This window comes from Salmo trutta, chromosome 25, assembly GCF_901001165.1.
Source record: "Salmo trutta chromosome 25, fSalTru1.1, whole genome shotgun sequence".
Lineage (NCBI taxonomy): Eukaryota > Metazoa > Chordata > Actinopteri > Salmoniformes > Salmonidae > Salmo > Salmo trutta.
In genome coordinates this window covers 34312852-34335027 of record NC_042981.1, presented here as the reverse complement: position 1 = coordinate 34335027, position 22176 = coordinate 34312852, and the positions used below count along the sequence as shown (strand labels likewise).

The 22176-nt window shown below is 44.0% G+C and overlaps 1 protein-coding gene across 2 annotated transcripts in view; it reads left to right on the top strand.

Annotated features, from left to right (window-relative positions):
• Positions 1–22176, top strand: part of LOC115162474 (disks large-associated protein 2) — a 179990-nt gene that overhangs the window by 108714 nt on the left and 49100 nt on the right. For both annotated transcript variants that reach the window (XM_029713806.1, XM_029713808.1), the window contains exon 2: positions 20355–21508. In XM_029713806.1, coding sequence (XP_029569666.1) covers positions 20426–21508 — 1083 coding nt within the window. In that variant the 5' untranslated portion in view covers positions 20355–20425. The remainder of the gene's footprint in view (positions 1–20354; positions 21509–22176) is intronic.

Below are 22176 nucleotides of genomic sequence, written 5' to 3'. Positions count from 1 at the left end.
GAAATTCAGAATTTAGACTAACTGTAAAAAAATTAAACATGGTGTAAAAATGACTGTTCAACTTTTAAAAACGCACACCAAATTGAATTCCTACTTTGAGACATTTGATATGGTCCCCCCTGTCTTATTTTTTATGCTCTGAAAAACGCACAACTGTTTTTGGGAACGTATCTTTTGTGATGTCCCCACATTGTTCTCAACAGACTGTTCCCACAATCTAACGAAACATTCTGGGAACCTTTTAAAGAACAGATTTAATGTGTTCTAGGAACGTTCTTGCAACATCAGGCGTATGTTTTATACAAACATTCTATGATCATCAGCGCTACTGGACTGTTTTTGTGTCATGAGAACATTTGCTGTGACCTAACGAATGTTCTGGGAACTTTCACAGAACCAGTTTTGATGTGTTGGGTTTACTCTGGCACCAGAAGGTCATTAATATGCACTGCAAACCCATCATTTAGCCAGAATCTCAACTCAATAGCAGGAGGAAAAATAGTAGGCCGTCATTGTAAATAACAATTTGTTCTTAACTGGCTTGCCTAGTTAAATAAAGGTTAAGTAAATAAAAAGGAAAAAGTCATTGGATTCAAATAATGCAGAGTTCCTGGAAACATGTCAGAGTCCATAAAAAAGAAGAGTATTTTTCTCTCTGTTTTCTTTCCCTTTTTTCTGCCACCCCTACCAACTGTGAGCAGTCCTCCCCGCTGATTTGAAAAGCCATTAAAACTTAAATATTGGTTTTCATTTTAGGCAATGGGCTATGTCACACGTGGTTAATGCTGAACTGTGTCAGTTTGCACGTGTGTGTTACGTGTGTGTGCGTATACCTGCAGCTTCACTGACTATTAACCCAGGTCTAACTCAGGTTAATATAAATTTAGATGAGTGAGACAGAGATTTCGTTGCCTCTGGTCCGTAAAAGAGTTGACATAAACGTAATATATTACAAAGACCAAATATTTAACATGGAAAATATAGCCTACTGAGAAGAAAAACATTGCGCTATCGCTTTGGGCAAGTTAAAACCAGCTGCATAGTACCTTGAATGACCTTACATAACAATATATTTTTCATACATGACTTAATCTGGTATTCTATGAATTATTCCCACGTATCCACCCATGCAGTGCTATGTTATGCTAGCTACTACGCAACAATGCTCCGTTAATTCACTCTCCATTCCCATTGTTAAATATTAGATGTTATAAATTCCACATTGTACTCCAAACCAAAGCCTTTAATGTTCCAACTCATTCTTATTCATGAGGACAGGCTGGGAAGTGAGAATGCCTCTAAGGTAAAGCCCAAAGAACCGGAGACAGCGTTCTCATAGCTAAAAATAGTATCCAACTCACATACAGCAATACAACATTTTCAGGAGGGAGACACTGGCTTGCTTCTGATGTAAAATGCATAAATTTAACAAGGAAGGGATGAGGTTGCTCACAGGAAGCCCTTCGGGGTATCCCCGTTATCCTGAATATGCACAATTACTTGTTTGAGTCACCCAGTCACTCCTGAATCATGGGTGAAGTGGCTTCCAATTGTATGAGTACAGAATGTGTTAATTTCCTCACCCACACAAGCTATGGCAGAAGTATACCTTCCCACACATTGCACTTTCCTACTCTAGGTCTTTTCTACGTGTTATGTAAAGAATGATTTCCTCTCCCTACTGTTTGTATTACCATCTTTCTCCCTCCAAACACATTGTTATTTTCTCAGCACAGAGAGAGTGTGTGACTGAGTAGGCCTACTTATTTCTTTCTGTAAGTCTGTTTTTGCCCACAAACTACTTTATGTCCTTTGGCATTGACCTTTAGATATCACATTGTAACCAGACAGGTATAACCAGGATAAGCAAAGCTCCCAGCAGTGTAGACATGACAGTAATCCCATCCTAGACCTGAGGGGTTAATAGCATGCATTCGGCCCCGGTCTGAGGGCCACACTCCCCACAGGGGCCTCATCACCCACTGGCCCCCAGGTTCCTCCACCTTCCTCCACAGTCCTCCTTGGGGCCTCAGAAATGCTGATTCCAGGTCTGCTGACGGTGGAGGTCACGCTGGGTTCAGTGGTGTGGCAGTAGACCAGGGCACCAGGGCTCTCTGTATGATGGATGTATGGGTCCATCCCCCTGCCTGGCCTGTTCTAATGTAATATGCACATTACCTGTGAATAGAGATCTTATTTATGGCTGTACAGTCACAATTAACCAAAAGCCTGGGGTATAGCAGCTCCATGTGGGTAAACGGAGGGGTTTGTTTTTCCAACAGGGATCATTTCAGTGTAGTGTTTTGTTATGGGTAATGCAATGCCACTTATAATCTAGAGGTATTGTTAGAATACAGTAACACGTGTCGTGCTGGAGATGCAAACAGTAGGTTTGCTCTGGTTCTCTGTAAGAGAGGTAGTCTTAAATTGGTTTCATTGAATGTATAAAATGTTGAGGATCGACCTCATTTAGTTCTACTCTACAGCACCCACTCACTCAATTTACTGTTGATTAACAAACAATCCATCACTGTCTTTTGAAGTGGCACTTTCACACAGGTAATTCCACCTATTTCCCAAGGTATTTAGCCCACCTGCACTGCTAAAATACCCCAGGTTGAAACTTAGCTGCCATTAGTTTTGACAGGTTTCAAAACCCTTTCTGCTGAACTGAACTCTAGGCAGACTTGCTAATGAATGAGCCTGTGGGTGCACTTGTGTTTCTGTTTCCGAGAGAGGGTTGAAGTTATCCAAAAAAGACAAAGGCTGTATGTCAATTTACTACATACAGGTACTTTCACATTTCCAAATACAAACGCAGATCAATGAATGGCTGCAGTTAAACAGTGAATGCAAGGCGGAACATGTTTCTACCAAACTTACTCAGACAGTGTGTTTGCGTTGAGACTCCTGCCGCTGTCTATCCCAGCGAGCGCAGCTGTGGGAAGGAGTGGGAGGGCGAATCAAAAGGCAGCTCAGACTGCGTCTCTGCTGCTCTGCTAGAAAAGTTAGCTTGTATTTTGTTCAATGCAGCACAGGAATTAATAAAGGAAGGAAAATTTACCTCCTACACCCTATGTTTCTGTCTCATATTGTGGGATTGCGTTTTCATCATTCAGTTTCTTCATTGGTTTTAACAATGCCTTGTATGAATTCACTAGGGATTCCACCTCCATATTGATATTGCACTGCACTCTATGAGGAACACTGGGGGACTGGGTGTTTCCCATATCAGTGTTGCAGTGCTCAGATCGACTGACAATAGAGGTGTAGGAGTTGTCCCTTCCTTTCGCTCTCCCTCTTCTCCTCCCCTCCCCTCAGACGCAGCGCTGCGATCGATTCGAGCGTTCTCTCTATTTCTCCCGAGGACTGGGGAGGTAAGGTTCGAGCTGCTGCTCCTACAGAGTGTGTATGCACTGTACAGTGTGTAAATGGCCCCCTGTGGAATGGGGATAGGTTTAGGTCGGTTACGTAACTTATGTGAATTGGGGAGTCAGGAGAATAAATGAGTGAAGTGCTGGAGGAGGTCAAGTCCTTTATGACCTTTGGGACTGACCTTAGCCCCGAGGGCCACTAGTCAGGTGACTTCAGATAACATGTCATCAATATCAGGGCATTGAGAGGCAAATAAATACTTTAATTTGGGTGTTTTATATTCTCACATATCCTCAGGTCTGTTCAACACCTGTAAATGTAATCGAGGCATAGTCAATGTGTGATCGATGAGTGGTTTGCTGTTAAGCTGCTGATGTTATTCTGTGATACTACTGTTGGTGGGTGGAAGGGGGGAACATTAATGAGTTATTATCTAGCAGCTATCTAATACATCAAACACAGGCATTAACATTCTAAGCACTAAGCAAGAGGCCAGAATCAATTAAATCCCCACCTCACATTGTTAAAATCTAAGCAGCATAAACTATGACAAGTGAAACATAATTAGGTATTCAAGCGTATTAAATTGACCAGCGAGTTAAACAGATTCTCAGCGTGTTTCATATATTCCCTGTTAATTCAAGCAAAATAACATTTAATCCATCATAATCATGCCTCACCTCGCTTCTCATCCTGAGCTAATTCTGCTGCGCTAATTCATCTACCTCTCCTCTGAGATGATGATGTTGACGATATGCGATGGTGTACCAGTGGGTTTTCAATCAGGACACACGCACACACCAACACACACACTTCCCAACGACTTTCTGCATACTCATGCAGATTTAAATTGAGATTTTTTTCGATACGCACTTTCTGAATTCTCTATGGGATTTACAGATGCACACCTGCAAATTATGAATACTATATTTTCTGGTGTTTTCGTATTATGTAATCTTCATAAGGAATATGGGGAATACATGAATAAGCTCCACTCTGCATTATATAAACAGTTGTGTTTTTAATGAGGATGTGGTGAATTAAGGAATAAAGTTGGAAGCCTAATTTATTTGCAGTGTGTACACATGAAAGTGGCGTTTCAAAGGTTTGGTCTGAAGGACGCCCATCAGAAAGCAATAACAAGGCTGTGTGATTCAGTGTGATGTGACGAGGCAGCTGCTACCCTGGGGACCTATACTGTTGGATATGCTAATTAGGCTGCCAGTGGTATCACAAAGACTTAAATTGACTCCAGTAGAAGACCAGCAGATGTCACACTATTAGAACCATGAACTCTAACGCTGATGCTGCTCCCATATAGACAACATAAGCGTGATAGTGCACCGCCACTGTCAGTACAGACAAGTAGCGTGTCAGTCTGAGGCAGTGTTAGCCACAGTGGCGGATCATGGCACTGTGACTGTGTCGTCCTTGGAACAGACACATTATGTGGTAATGTCTGGGACGTCGTCAAAGTGTCGTTGGGCGACAGAGATGACACGATGCTAACTTTGAATATCATCCTATGCTATCCTTTGACGCCAAATTAGGATGACTCTGTGTATTTAAAAATGGGCCACTGCTTTTGTGTGAGTCCTTGAGTGTTGTTGTAAATCTTTGACTTTGTTGACATGAGGTTGTTAGACAGTTTGTTTCTCTCGTAATATACGAGAATGTCTAATACCCAACGCCCAATTTACGATGAAAGGTTTTCTCAGAACATTGCAAAAGTCCTAAAGCAGATGAGTAGTTTATCGTTAGGCTGAGTCAGTCCTAATAAATTATCATGATACTCTGAGAGATGCAAAATGTTGTTGGCAGGTATCTTTGCAAAATACAGTCTGCTGCCTTATGATTGATATAGCTTGTTCATTCAGATTATTATGGCAAGCTTGCAATAAACACAATACTCAAAACCCCAGCCAGAAAGTGTTCCGCTGTTATGTAACCAACTCCATTGCAGAGCCATGATGTGAAGGCAACACCAACATTGACAAATGTCATTGAGAGACCACACACTCAGTCCTTATGTCTCACCTCACCTGGCCACACTGGGATTGTGACATTTCCCTGCGCTGTGGCCTCAGACACTGACTAACACTGAGATCTATGTTGTGCTTAACCTTATGTTCCTAAGAAACCGCTAACTCAGGGCTGTTAGGAGTGACATGACAGTGTGTGTGTGAGTCATGGCTGATGGGCGGCCTCGGTGGGACGGATGACGGCTGGATGATGGCAGCTCCTCCACTAGGTGTTATGGCAGCACAATCACTTTCTCTGAGGGGATCAGTTACAGTGTCGTGGATGTAGTTAGCTGTTGTGGCAGGGGCTCAGACTGTCTTTATTGCTTTCCTCATGTCTCTCCCTCTCGTTCACTATCCCTCTCTCGTTAGTCTCACTCTCACCCACCTACGCTCTCTCTGTCAATCGCTTTCTCCCCTTCCTCTCACACACACACACACACACACACAAAGTGGTCTAACATGGAGTAGTATTTGTGTTCGCCTCACCAGGGTTCAAGCTGAGCCTGTTGAAACTACCCCTGTAAAATGCTTCCTGCGGAGAGAGGGAGTAGAGGGGAGTGGATACGGATAGAAGATAAATCAATGATAGATCTGGGGAGAGAGGAAGGACAGTAAAAATGATAAAGGCTGAAGAGTTTTTTTTCTCCATAGTGTTGCTGATAACAGGAGTAGAAATGCAGCACCAGACTCGGGTTGAATAGCGGGAACCAGGTTACTGAGATTTAACGAGATTTCCCGCCCAAACCCACTCCCTTTTCCCCGGATAAATAACTGTGAGAAACCAGTAAATGATAATAAATGATTTATATGAACAGCATGACGTTAAATGGAAATGTTACACTATTATGCAATGTCTAAATCTGGCTTCTCTACTGGCTACAGCATAGTCTGCTATCTGCATGATCAATCATCAATACTCAGGGCGAATCTCAGTACGGAGCACAGTTCATAACGCATGTATCATCTCACCACGGTCACTTTTTTCTTGTGAAAGGTAGGACTACATTTGCTGCAGCATAGCCTATGGTGCAGTAATGTAAGGACTGAATGCACGTCTAATTTACACATCTCCATCTGGCTTTCGGGGGTCACCATATTTTTTTTATTGTAAAGATGAATTGTTTTAATTATCGCATCTGCAACGTTTTAAAACAGCACTGGAAAATGGTTGCTTAAATCAGTGCGCACGCGAGCACTCTCTCACTGTTTTTCTTTCCCTTGGTCAATTCCATTCAAATTGCATCCAAAATAGATCCTGTTCAAGATTGATATACACTGAGTATACCAAACATTAGGAACACCTTAACATTGAGATTTTATGGGCCCTCAGAACAGCCTCAATTCGTCGGGGCATGGACTCTACAAGGTGTCGAAAGCGCTCCACAGGGATGCTGGCCCATGTTGACAACCAATGCTTCACACAGTTGTGTCAAGTTGGCTGGATGTCCTTTGGTTGGTGGACCATTCTTGATACACACAGGAAACTGTTGAGCATGGAAGAACCCAGCAGCATTGCAGTTCTTGACACAAACCCTAATGCCACAGGGTTCCCCAAAGTTGGTCCTGCCCCCCTTGCACGTTTAGATTTTTTGCGCTAGCATTACACAGCTGATTCAAATAATGAAAGATTGATGATGAGTTGGTTATTTGAATCAGCTGTGTAGTGCTTGGGCAAATAAACTAAATGTGCACCCCGTTCAAAGGCACGTCAATCTTTTGTCTTGCCCATTCACCCCCTGAATATCCAATATCCATGTCTCAATTGTCTCAAGGCTTAAAAATCCTTCTTTAACCGGTCTCCTCCCTTTCATCTAGACTGCTTGAAGTGGATTTAACAATTGACATCAATAATGGTTCATAGCTTCCACCTGGATTCACCAGGTCAGTCTATGTCATGGAAAGGTGTCCTTAATATTTTTGTATACTCAGTGTATATATGCACTGAACAAAAATATAAACGCAACATGCAACAATTTAAAAGATTTTACTGAGTTAGAGTTCATATAAGAAAATCAGTTCATTGAAATAAATCCATTAGGCCCTAATCTATGGATTTCACATGACTGGGAATACAGATATGCATCTGTTGGTCAATTTAAAAAAATGTAACTAGGCAAGTCAGTTAAGAACAAATGCTTATTTACAGTGACGGCCTACCTGGGAACAGTGGGTTAACTGCCTTGTTCAGGGGCAGAACGACAGATTTTTACCTTGGGGATTCGATCCAGAAACCTTTCGGTTACTGGCCCAACACTCAAACCGCTAGGCTACCTGCCGCCCCGTCAAAGATACCTTAAAAAAGTAGGGCCGTGGATCAGAAAAGCAATCAGTAGCTAGTGTGACCACCATTTGCCTCATGGAGCGCTAACACATCTCCTTCGCATAGAGTTGATCAGGCTGTTGATTGTGGCTTGTGGAATGTTGTCCCACTCTTGTGTTAAGTTGCTGTCGTACACGTCGATCCATAGCATCCCAAACATGCTCAATGGGTGACATGTCTGGTGCACATGTCTGAGTATGCAGGCCATGGAACAGGGACATTTTCAGCTTCCAGCAATTGTGTACAGATCCTTGTGACATGGGGCCGTGCATTATCATGGTGAACCATGAGGTGATGGCGGCGGATGAAAAACACAACAATGGGCCTCTGGATGTCGTTGCGGTATCTCTGTGCATTCAAATTGCCATCGATAAAATGCAATTGTGTTCATTGTCTGTAGCTTATGCCTACCCCATACCGTAACCCCACCGCCACCATGTGGCACTCTGTGCACGACGTTGACACCAGCAAACCGCTCGCCATTTTAGTGTCCCCAGCACAAGGTGCACCTGTGGAATGACCATGCTTTTTAATCAGCTTGTTGATATGCCACACCTGTCAGGTGGGTGGATTATCTTGGCAAAGAAATGCTCACTGACAGGGATGTAAACAAATGTGCACAAAAGGTGTGAGAAAAGCTTAATGTGCATATGGAACATTCATTCAGTCTAGATGTCCTACCCTACCTCTTTCAGGTAATAAATGCAATGCGGTATTAGCCTTATATTTAGCTAATGAATGATGGGTTATGCATAAGGATCTAAGTTATAGCCTCTCTCTTGCACAATATGCACCTGCGCTCCACTGGCCTCTCTCCTTAAAAAAAAAATGTTTCATAGCTGTTGCTGTCCCAAGAAAAGCTAGACTGGAATAGCTTGCTGGAGATTTTTTGATTTATTAGCATTTCTTTTACTAATGGACTATTCAAAGAGGAATGCAAGCTCTTGTTTGCTGAATGTTAAACACAGCAGCCAATATAACTCCCAGGGAGATTGAAAGAAGAGAGAATGCATGATGGCGGTTGGCTATAGCAGTTCATTATTCAGTCACTGTGAAGCGATAGCCATCTGCATCTCATCTAGTCCTATATTATTCAAGCATGTCATTACAATTATGAAAATGAGGACAAGGGAACTTCATTTAACTGTTGAAAGCGAGGAAAGGAATAAAGCAACTATCATGACACAAGACGAGACCCAGGTGCAGACACAGGAGGCAGATGGTTGGTGTCTTACAATATTTATTAATCCAATAGGGGAAGGCAAGAGAATGGTCGTGGACAGGCAAAAAGGGTCAAAACCAGTTCAGCGTCCAAAAGGTACCGAAGGGCAGGCAGAATCAAGGTCAGGTCAGGCAGGATGATCAGGCAGGCGGGAAAGTAGTCCAGAGTCAGGCAGGGAAGACTAGCAAAAGAGAATAGAAAAGGAGTACGGGAAAAACACGCTGGTTGACTTGACAAAACATACAAGACAAACTGGCACAGAGAGACAGGAAACACAGGGATAAATACACCGGGGAAAATAAGCGACACCTGGAGGGGGTGGAGACAATCACAGGAACAGGTGAAACAGATCAAGGTGTGACAGCGCCAACAGAAAGAGGCTAATAAGGTGTGCTAAGATGCACGTCGTACAACATTAGGGGAAATATTTCAAAAGGTAGCCGATATATGCATCATCCTACTAATTATAAAATGCTAAATAGAAATCAAATTAAAATCAAATACACTATAATTGTAGGCTGCATGTCCTGAACCAGCATTACATGTTCTCCCCCCAGCTTCGTGGTTTTGAACGAGGTCCGTAATTCCAGTCCATATAATACAGCAGAATACAATACAGTACAGTAATACATTCCACACTCAAAAAGATTAGCCTACTGGAGCTAGTTTAATTGATTTACCCAAGAGAGCATAGCTACATCTATGGGCTTTTATGTTTTTCTGTCAGGCGTAATGTGCGGTAGCTTATATATATCATAGGCTATGTAATGGATAATGGTACAATCATTTGGGCTTTTTTGGGCTTGTGACCATAAAATATCTTTAACGTATGTCTCATCAGGATCAGGTTGCATTAGGCTTGAATTGTCTTGCCAATCAAAGCTCTAATCCAGACATGTACTTTATATGCTTTAGAATGACACTTCCAGTTTTGGCGGGAAATACCGGGTTACCTGGGAGAAAAATGGCTTATTCTCGGGATGAAACATTTGTTGCTTTCACCTCTGCCTATGTGACAGGAACATTGCAGCTAGCCGTCTGTGTTCATTTTGATGGTCTCTTGTGGGAAAGGACAGAATTCTGACTCAACTGACCTGTCTTATACTGTTTTACTCCATGAAGAACATAGATGAAACACAAATGAAAAACCTGTCAGGAAAACCTCCTGGCACCAAAGCAGACTTTTGTCAGATCCAGTCCGGTCCTTCAGGAGACAGAGTGATGCCAGGTTTCCCAGCTCTCCTCTCATCCTATTACCACTGCATGTCCTGGGGAGGGAAACTAAATCAGCTGAATGATTAGTTGAATCATGTGGCTTGAGTGAGTGACTAGAGATGGAGCCTAGAGGCCTACAGGCTGTGTGTGTGGTTCTATTGAAAGGGCCCTAATCAGATGCTGACTGCCTAGTCTGAGTACCTATCTGATACACTACCTCTAGAAGCTCTAACAAACAACTCTTTCTCTCAGTAATATACGATATTTCAGGTGTTATTGAACACTGATAAATATGTTTTCTATGTGATAAAGACATGTAACATCCTTGTAGTCAGTAGATCCTTGTAACTCCATAAAGCTTATTAAAGTTATCAATACACTCTCATCAAGTCCCATTTTTGGTTGTGAGAGTTTTGGTCGTCCAGTGGTGGTGAATAGTCCTTTGTGTGCTGCGTTGTGAGTTTTCCTAGGGCTAGGGTCAATAGCAGTCCTTTCATTTCACTGCCTCTAAAACAGCCAGTAAAACACTGGGCCACCCACTTAAACTAATTACATTTTACTGTCAGATGTGCTTGTGTCCATCTCCCCCTGGAGCCAACAGCAACCTTTTCATTCTGTATGTGTGCGTGCCTGTAGGGTTGGGGAGTAACTGATTACATGTAATAAGTTACATGTAATCTGCTTAAAAAAATAACTGTAACCAATTACGTTACCAGCAAACATATTGTAATCAATTTACAGATACTTTTGAAAAATTTGATTACTTCTTGGATTAATTTGAAATTCAGAAAGGATGTTTGTGAAGAAATAGATTGTAGCACCTTTTTGTTTTCTCTATGACATTAAATTCAGCATTGATAAAAGGCACAACACGGGGGCCCCTCAGGGGTACGTGCTTAGTCCCCTCCTGTACTCCCTGTTCACTCACCACTGCATGGCCGTGCACAACTCCAACACTATCATTAAGTTTGCTGACGACACAACGGTGGTAGGCCTGATCACAGACGACGATGAGACAGCCTATAAGGAGGAGGTCAAAGACCTGGCAGTGTGGTGCCAGGACAACAACCGCTCCCTCGACGTCAGCAAGACAAAGGAGCTGATTGTGAACTACAGGAAACGGAAAGCCGAGCACACCCCCAGTAACATCGACGGGGCTGTAGTGGAGCAGGTTGAGAGCTTCAAGTTCCTCGGTGTCCACATCACTAAGGATCTATCATGGTTCAAAACACCAACACAGTCATGAAGAAGTCACGACTACGCCTCTTCCACCTCAGGAGGCTAAAAAATTTGGGCCTTCAGATCCTCAAAAAGTTATACAGCTGCAACATTGAAAGCATTTTGACTGGCTGCGTCACCGCTTGGTATGGCATCTGCTTGGCATCTGACCGCAAGGCGCTACAGAGGGTAGTGCGTAGGGCCCAGTACATCATTGGGGTCGAGTTCCCTGCCAACCAGGTCCTCTATACCAGGTGGTCAGAGCAAGGCCCTAAAAATTGTCAGACTCCAGCCACCCAAGTCATAGACTGTTTTCTCTGCTACCTCACAGAAAGTGATACCGATGCAGCAAGTCTGGAACCAACAGGACCCTGAACAGCTTCAACCTCCAATCCATAAAACTGCTAAATAGTTATCTAAATACTCTTTGCATTGACCCTTTTTGTGCTAACTTTTTTTACTCATCACGTACGCTGCTGCTACTATTTACTATCTGTCACTTTATTCCTAGATGTATGTAAGGGAAAGGGGATACTTAGTCAGTGGCACAACTGAATTCATTCAACTGAAATGTGTCTTCCACATTTAACCCAACCCCTCTGAATCAGAGAGGTGCAGGGGGATGCCTTAATCGACGTCCACTTCGATTAAGAGGAGGTTAACTGCCTTGCTCATGGGTAGAACGGCAAATTTTTCAGGGATTTCGGGGATTCGAACCAGCGATCTTTCTGTTACTGGCCCAACGCTCTTAACCACTAGTGCATATCTATCTATGTACATATATATCTATGTGCATATCTACCTCAATGACCTTGTACTCCTGCACATGGACTCGGTACTGGTACCTAATGTACTCATTGTGTATCTATTACTACTTCTATTATTATGCGTTTTACTTTTCTATTATTTCTCTATTTTCTTTCTCTCTGCATTGTTGGGAAGGGCCCATAAGTAAGCATTTCACTGTTAGTCTACATCTGTTTGGTTACGAAGCATGTGATGAATAAAATGTGATTAAGGGGAAAGTAATCCAGTAACTGAAAGTAATCAGATTACGTTACTGAGTTTGGGTAATCCAAAAGTTATGAACCTGATAACATTTTAGACAGGTAACTAGTAACTGTAACAGATTGCATTTAGAAAGTAACCTACCCAACCCTGTGTTGAATTTCAAAGGGAGAAAAAAAGTAGAGCTTTCTTTATCATCTTATGCCTTAGATACAGAACATAATTGTATGAGATATCTGGCAATTGCCTCTATTCTACCAGGTATAATAAGCACAAGAGCTGATGCAGCTCAAATTAACATCACAACAAATGATTTAACACACTGATTGATTTTGTGCCTCTAATGTTTTGGTTCACATTGAAAAGGAGACAAGGATCGGAACCTGACTGCCTGTATCACCTCAGTCTCTCACGTCATTACCGTTACACCCACCCCCGCTGTGTTATGGGCTGGTGCTGCTGCCAGCAGAGAGAGAGACAGAAAGTGAGAGAAGGGGAGAGGGAGAGGGAAAGAAACATAGAGAGAGAGAGAGAGAGATGAAGACAGAGAGAGAGAGAAGAATCACAGAGCTGGATTTTCAATTTGGTGTGTGTGAGAGGTGTGGAGGATCAGGTGAACAGGGGTGTTGCTGTGATTGAATTGTCTGTCACATCTTGGAGTGTTCAGCTGGACCTCCTGATCCTGAAGTGGGCTCTCAGAGACAGAAACTTGCCTCATGTTATCCTATGTTTTGCTACGTTAAGATATACCAGTTTCCACGGTGTTAGTCATAATATCAAAATGGAGACTCTATTCTCTATTCTGTACCAGGAGCAGTTGAAGAGGACGCTGATTCTGTCACTTCAGAGATTTTGTTCCCCTTGACTGACAGACAGAGGGACAGTTCCATAGCGCAATGCGCTGAGCACAGCACAGATAAGACACTGTCTCCAATCATTACGCTGCTAATTCACTGAGCCACCGATAAGTATTAAAGCATTGTGCTGCCCTGCTTATCTGGCTAACTTAATCTTATAGGAAAATAAGGTAAGAGTGCCCTTGGCTCCTGACTCTGGAGTTCTACTGGATTATGGGCCACATTGGCTATACAAAGGTTATCTTCTTTTGTCTTTGGTTACAGTTGGGTTCTATAATCATTGCTCTTGCCTCTCACTCTCTCATTCATTTTGATCTTCTCTTTCTCCCTCCTCTCTCTCGCCGTCGCTCTCTCTCTCCGTCACTCTCTCTCTCTCACACACACATTGTTTTTTTTCTCTCACACACCCTCAGTTTCCCACACTCTCTCTCTCTCTCTCTCTCTCTCTCTCTACTCATTGATGTTCTGTTATGCAGCTCCTCTCTTCCCACTAGACAAACCCACTGCAGCAGTAGCAGCTGTGTACATCTGGTCTAATCTAGCTCTAGCCCCGGTGCTGCTAACCCTCACGCAGAGCAAGAGATGGTGGGGTGCTGCTCTGATTGCTCCATCTCACTCTGTTCAGGCCCAGCAGGCAGTTGGCTGGCTATCTGTCTTCACTCACATCCTCACGGAGTTGCCAGCTCTGTGGACCAACACACCACAATGAGACGAGCAACAGGATGCGCCTCAGGCTCCATCTCATCCAGGCAACACAATGCAACACCCGCCCAGCAAAGCTATAGTCTCTCTCTCTCTCCTCTCCCCATGACTCAGCACCACTTACACTCCCGCACAATGCAGGAGGGGAGAGCTGTCTGAATTTGGAACACTTGACTTGTAGGACCTCTTTGGATTCCTCAGTGAGCATTGACTCAGTGTGCAGAAAAAGCCTGGCTAAAGTATGAATCACTGTATGACGTGGAAACAACATTGATTCAACCAGTGTGTGCCAGTGGGAAATGACTGTATATGTCATGCATAGTTGCTATGTTTTAATATTCAGCACTCTATTGGGTTATCTTAAATCAGAGCAATAAATGATAACTTAATTAAATAGCAGAACCTCAGTAAGGGTTTCTGTTTGAAAAGCACGGTCATGTCTGCAGCAGTGGTCCATGTGACAGTGGCCATATATTATCCCAGTGATCAGCGTGAGAACGGCCATTTTGATATATACCCCCTGGCTTTACTGCATTCAGAGAGTAGACATAGCATCCGTATGATCTGTGACGCGCTGACTCAGCATGTTAAGTGAAACCCCCACATATTCTCCCAAAGTCTTTAGCTCTCTCCTCTCTCTCTCTCCTCTTGATACTTTCCAGACCTCTCTCTCTCTCTCTCTTTGCGCCTGTGAAAAGCCCCATAATGTTTGCTGGCATGGGGCGTGGGGATGGGCTGGAGAGGATGGTCGAGCCGTGTCAGTGACAGAGATGGTCTGTCGGATCCTGGCTATCTGAGAGAGGGGAGGGGAGAGTGTAGAGAATCAGGTCTCTGGCCACCACTGCTCTTCTGCCCTGGCCCTGCAGCTTTCCATTGGTTCACACTCCAATCTAATAGCCTGGACCATCGCTTACCCCCTGGGGGTTAAGGACACAATTTCCCGCCTTTGATTTTGTGAGGAAAGGCCAGCATTCTGGGGAGAGGGCGTTTAACCTTTGGGAGATGGATAATCAAGCTGCTCTATCGATTTGCTTTGCTTAGAAATGGTGCTTCTTTTCTTCGATTAGATGGGAGAGCATGGAGGATTCTCTTTTCTCAGCTAGCGGTTGCTCCTGTTATTGTCAATTGCTCTCAACCTAAAGCCTCCTTTGTAAGCCAATGTTTATTGTATTTATTGGTGATGATGTACTACTCTGATGCTTAGCTCCCCTGTATAGCCTTATTTGCTCCATTGTTACGTAACACTGAGGTAAATTGATACTGCCAATTCTGAAGGTCGTGGGCCTTTAGCTCTGTAGTCTTCTCCTTTATTATTCTGTTTTTAACTTCAAGTCCTGTTCCGGTCTAAACGAGCGGAGGTATGTGCCTGTCAGAGTTACTCTGAGCAGATATAATGCTATTTAAATGCTAATGTGATAAGAGGAGCAAAACTACCTTTATTCATACTCTCTGCGCAGCGCCGGCTACGTACTGGACAGGAGCCCTTAATATATGACTGACACACTCTCTCTCTCTAGCCTCCTGCATGTCAGAGTTCCAGCACTTGGGGGGTGGGTGTTCTTGGAGTGTTGAAAATATTGGATTTCGTCGTCATCAGACGATATGGCGAAATCATCGTCGGAAAAGGAGGACCAATATGCAGCAGAATTGTGTTGGCTCATTTTGAACATTTATTAACTCAAAATGAACATACAAAATAACAAAACGAACTCACGATATAGACAGTCTTCTCAGGCTCATACATGCTAGACAAGAAACAATCTCCCACAAATGACAAACACAAACACACCCTAATATATGGGACTCTCAATCAAAGGCAAAGGGAAAACACCTGCCTTCAATTGAGAATCCCAACCCCAATTACCCAACCATAGAAACACACTCACTAGACTACACATAGAAATACATAAACATAGACCATAAACCAAAAACCCGGAAATACTAAATCAAACGCCCTTTTACCAAAACACCACCCCGAACCACATAAAACAAATACCCTCTGCCACGTCCTGACCAAACTACAATAACAATTAACCCTAATACTGACCAGGACGTGACACTCTGTGCCAAGTGTTGAGCCAGACATGATCAGTGGGTTTTTTTCAGTTTTATTTATAATTTATTTAACCAGGTGAGTTGACTGAGAATACATTCTCATTTACAGCAACGACCTGGGGAAGTTACAAAACACAGGCCTAGTTACCTTAAAATAAAAAGTAGGGGCGTGGATCAGAAAACCAGTCAGTATCTAGTGTGACCACCATTTGCCGCATGCAGTGCGGCAGATCTTGTTCGCATAGAGTTGATCAGGATGTTGATTGTAACCTGTGGAATGTTGTCCCACTCCTCTTCAATGGCTGTGCAAAGTTGCTGGATGTTGGCAGGAACTGTAGCATGCTGTTGTACACGTAGATCCAGAGCATCCCAAACATGCTCAGTGGGTGACATGTCTGGTGAGTATGCAAGCCATGGAAGAACAGGGACATTTTCATCTTCCATGAATTGTGTACAGATCCTTGCGACATGGGACAATGCATTATCATGCTGAAACATGAGTTGATGGCGGCGGATGAATGGCACGACAATGGGCCTCTGGATCTCGTAACGGTATCTCTGTGCATTCAAATTGCCATCGATAAAATGCAATTGTGTTCGTTGTCTGTAGCTTATGCCTACCCATACCATAACCCCACCATCACCAGGGGGCACTCTGTTCACAACGTTGACATCAGCAAACTGCTCACCCACACGATGCCATACACGTGATCTGCGGTTGTGAGACGTAAAACAACGTTGGAGGCAGCTTGTGGTAGTGAAATTAACATTAAATTCTCTGGCAACAGCCCTGGTGGACATTCCTGCAGTCAGCATGCCAAATACACGCTCTCTCAAAACTTGAGACATCTGTGGCATTATGTTGTCTGACAAAAATGCACATTTTAGAGTGCCTTTTATTGTCCCCAGCACAAGGTGCACCTGTGTAATGATCAAGCTGTTTAATCAGCTTCTTGATATGCCACACCTGTCAGGTGGATGGATTATCTTGGCAAAGAAGAAATGCCCATTAACAGGGAAGTAAACTAGTTTGTGCACAGCAATTGCATATGAACAATTTCTGAGATATTTTATTTCAGCTCATGAAACATGGGACCAACACTTGCATGTTGCATTTATATTTTTTGTTCATTTTCGACCAAGTTTAATACATTCAGTAGAAAATGAACTAAATGTATTGAACTTGGTCAAAAATGCATTCATTTGCCCTAATACTATCATAAGACATTAACAAAATGCATCAGTGATTCGTATTTTCCATCAACTTTCTGAAGAGGCAACGGAACAGGAATGCCCCGTCTGGGGGTGCGCGTTTGGCTACCACTTTGTGTAGCCATTAGCACTGATGCTAATGTAATGACAACTGTCTTCTGGTAGATGGAAAAGTTCCCCAAAACCTTCTCAATGAAATGTTAACTACAAAGTAGCCTATGTCTACCTGACAGAATGATATCATGATTATTTGCATCAATCTAGTGGCCATTTGTTTTGCAAAGTCTGCAATCACATAAGCACTACAGAAACATCGCTAACCAAACAACGGTCTATGGCTGGTGGCAGTTGAATTAAACGGTAACTACACCCAAAAATCTGAGCGTCATTTTTCCCAGACCTCAAAAGTGGTCTCCTGATGTAGTTTAAGCTGGTTGAGGACTTAGCACACCCAATTTAGTTGTTAAAACCGTTAAGATTCTATAGGCCATTTTAATTCATAGCATTCTAGCTTCTCTAAATCATCAATCTTTGCTGCAGTATTCATCATTCAGCCTCTGAGACCGAGGCAGAAGCAGATGTCATAGATACTCGCCTGTTTGGAGAGCACTTGCTGGAAGGATGCTTGCTCATAGAGAGATGTCGTAGGAGTTGCTTTCAAAATGCTCTATTCCTTTTCTTTCCCATTATGTGAAACAGGAAATCTCTATACTGGCAGAGGAGAGAGAGAGAGAGAGAGAGAGACAGAGGATGAGTCTGTCACTGTATGGAGTATAATCCTGGGGAATGCCAAAGCTCTGCCGGCGGATAATTTATTCAACTTGTCTCTCAGAGATTCTTTGTGGAATAGTCAACTTCAGACATCACTGCATCATTTCACACAGCAGTAGCCGTGTTGTCATCCTCTGGACGGCAGGTAGCCTAGCGGTTAAGAGCACTGAGCCAGTAAACAAAAGTTTGCTGGTTTGAATCCCTGGCCTGGCAAGGAGGATTTTTTTTAAAATTCTGCTATTGAGCAAGGCAGCACCAACAACTGCTCCCTCTGATTCAGAGGCTTTGGGTTAAATGCTGCGGAAGACACATTTCGGTTGAATGCATTCAGTTGTGCAACTGACTAGGTATCCCCCTTTCCGTTCTGTCTGTAGAAGGAAACGCACAGAGTTTAACCAAACTGCCATAACCCAGAGAGAAGGTTAGACCTGAGTTGCCATTGCTGTAGCAGTACGTTGTTTTTCTTTTTGACGGCATTCACATTTTCCTCTCTCAGTTTTATTTAACGGTGTGATTCTGAATTACACAACTACAGAGTTTCACTTATCCACTTTCTGTTTCCCTTTAGCGCTCCTTATACTAGATAGATTTAGCATGGTTCTGTTAAGTAGACAAGGCTCACCCAGGGCTAGTGGAACATGTCCCACATAAGGAATGCATTACATTCATACTGATGGATATTTACAGCAGCACGGCTGCTGGTCTCACAGCTCCTTGTCTTGCTCCAGGCGCCAATAGCACAGACTAAGAATTAAGACCGTAAATTCCTGTTAAAGTATGATAGAATGATAGAATATAAATGACAGAGTATGGACAAAAAGGTTCCATCTCTTAGGATAAAAAGGTTCCATCTAGAACCTAAAACGGTTATTCGGCTTTCCCCATAGGAGAACCCTTTAAAGAACCTTTTTTGGTTCCATGTAGGACCCTTTCCACAGAGGGTTCTACATGGAACCCAAAAGGGTTCTACCTGGAACCAAGAAGGGTTCTACTTTGAACCAAAAAGGGTTCTACCTGGAACCAAAAAAGGGTTATTCTATGGGGACAGCCAAAGAACCCTTTTTGAACCCTTTTTTCTAAGAGTGTACTGTATTGGTTAACTCTGGCCCTTGTTGGACATAGATCACCCTATGCATTCCGCTTGGTCCCTTCTCTCATATAATCCTCCATACGTGTCCCTTCCAATAAAAAACTAGCATCCATCCCTGCCTCTGATTTCTGTTTGTTTGACTTTCAATTTCTATGGTTTCTCGTGAAATATAGTATCTCATTTACTTTATGGGGTCACAGTTTGAGTGGAAGTGCAGGAGTTTATGGGCTGTGTAGATGACTGGAGGATTGCTGCCTGGAAGACGCATACTTTTGTTCTTAATATATGTACAGGTGTTTACTGTCAAATAAATGAAATATGGCCGGTCTAACTCTTTATGACCAAACACACAATACTTTATGGCTAGGAACCTTTTGTTCCATTGTTATATTTGGCCTGATTGTCATTTCTGTGTGTGATGAGTTTAGGAAGGTATTGTTAATTTCTAATAACACTCAGTCAGGGTAGTGTAACATTTCATTGTTATTGATTCAATGCACTGAACTTGCGTTCTTGGACAGAAATTCAACAAACAGTTCATCTGAAGAGTCCTTTTTAAAGAAAGATGAAAATAAGACTTTGTGTCAATTTGCGTCCGCTGATGCTATTCCATTAGTATTCTATGGTCTTTGTCTTGTGACCCTTTTGTCTATGTTTTATTCAAGTGGAGGGCATGTGCAATTAGAGTGAAATAATGGTGGTGGGTTGTCTAAATAGAGAAAAGCTTTCCTCTGATTAAGTTAAATGCGGTAGCGAGGTGGGCTGGGATGTCCGCCTTTGGAGACAGATCAAAGAGAATGTGGTTTTCATCTAGTGATGCGGCCGCGGTGGGGGCCAAACACTGCCCGTCCACTGATGCACCTCAAAGCGCTCTCGTCAGGGCTTTGACGGATGACATCGCCGCTCCAGAATGATAGGCTATTATTTCACTTTGCATTGGATAAATGGCAATGCTAGCTCCTACCTGTCCCCCTCACCTTCCCTCGCCTCGCAGCCTGGCACCAACAGACAGACAGGGGAGGGAGGGAGTTGGGAATAAGAGGCCTGAGCTCTGTGGGACTGTGCCATTTTGTGATCATACTTTCTCGTTTTCCACCTTGTTGTTCTGGGTGACTGAGGACAATGTGCTGCTGTAGTGACAATGACATTTGATAAGCAGCTTATTTGATAATGTGTCTTTCTCTCTCTCTCTCTCTTGCTCTCTCTCTCTCTCACACACACACACACAAACACACACACACAAACACACACACACACACACACACACACACACACACACACACAGACCAGCAGTATTCATGGTCTCCCTCTCAGCACTTCGATGAAGAAAGCAACTCCCCTCCTCCACCCAGGAACATGAAGGCTCTGTCGGGCGGGCGGCCCAGCCAGCTCCAGATCACCTCGGCTCACACCTGCGGCCTGGCCGACTGCGAACACTCCCTGGACCACCATGACTCTCGCACCCCCTCTTACCTCCTCAGCCCCACAGAGAGCTGTCCCATGGAGCACCGCCGCTGCTCCCCCCATAGCTCCATCCACTCTGAGTGCATGGCAATGCCCGTCTCCGTCTCCATGGCCAACACAGACCACTCCATCTCCAGCAGCACCTTTCCCAGGATGCATTACAGTTCCCACCACGACAGCAGCGTGTCACGGGACAGTGGTGGTGGCGGAGGAGGTGGTGGCGGTGGATCACGGGATCGAGATGAGTGTGGCTCGTCGCACGGCGGCAGCGGTAAAATGAACAGAATCCCAGCCAACCTGCTGGACCAGTTTGAGAAGCAGCTTCCGTTACATCGCGACGGCTTCCACACACTGCAGTACCAGAAGACGCACACCACCACCACGGAGCAGCGCAACGAGAGCCCCGGGAGGATCCGACACCTGGTCCACTCTGTCCAGAAGCTCTTCACCAAGTCCCACTCCCTGGAGGGCTCGTCCAAGATGAACGGCACCAAGGGGGACTCGCACCGGGAAGGCTCCCACCACCACCATCCCAACCACCATGGACACCACAAACACAGCAAGCGCAGCAAGAGCAAAGAGCGTAAGTCATCAGACAGCAGCGGTAAGCAGCGCTCCGGGGTGGCGGGCTGGTGGAGCTCGGACGATAACCTGGACAGTGACAGTACATACCGGACGCCCAGCATCATGTCCCGCCAACAGGTGGACCACATCAGCCACTGCTACCCCGACTCTGTCCACAGCCACTACGGGGACCTGTCGCTCAAGACCTCCAAGAGCAACAACGATGTGAAGTGTTCCGCGTGTGAGAGCGTGGCCATGGCTCCTGAAGGGAAGTTCATGAAGAGGAGCTCCTGGTCAACACTGACTGTCAGCCAGGCCAAGGAGGCCTACAGGAAGTCTTCCCTCAACCTGGAGAAACCCATGACACCCACAGACCTCAAGCCCAACCTCAGGCCCTGCCACTATCTACAGGTGAGTCACTCGTATAATCCTAGTATGTCCGTTACTGGAGCCATGTTGCTGGAACCACAGTAATGTTATAGATAGGCAGAGAGATGGATGGGATTGGTAGAGAAGCAGACAGATATGTACAGTACGGATAGACATAGGTCCGCTGGTAGGCTGATTTAGTGAAGCTATTGAAGAGAGGATTTATTGTCATTAGCAATCAGTGTCGAACCGAAGACCAGCTAGGCTACATGCTAACACTCAGAAACACTGCAAATAATGAGGCTCATTGATTAGCACTCATCTCAGTAAGCCTGCCGTTAACATGACATTCCATTCTATCAGAGGCTTATATTCAACAGACAGTGAGTCCAGACAGAGTTACTATGATGTTGTTTGTCTCAGCTGGACTTCTGATAGTTCTGAGATATAATCACTTGTATTTCCCTGTCCAGGATATGAATCACCTGTCAGGGGATCAGCAGGGTAGTAGCAGTGAAAGGGACAGCACAGTGGGAGCGAATCAATTACTGTATCAATGAATGACACCAGTGACAAGTCGGGAGTGCAAAGAAAAGACTCAGGATCAATGCCGATTTGAGCTTGTTGTCGTGCTGTTTCTCCAAGTTATCAGTTGGTCTGTATCGGTGTGGGAGAGCACTTAGTTCACGGCCAGGATCCGCTTTGTGGGA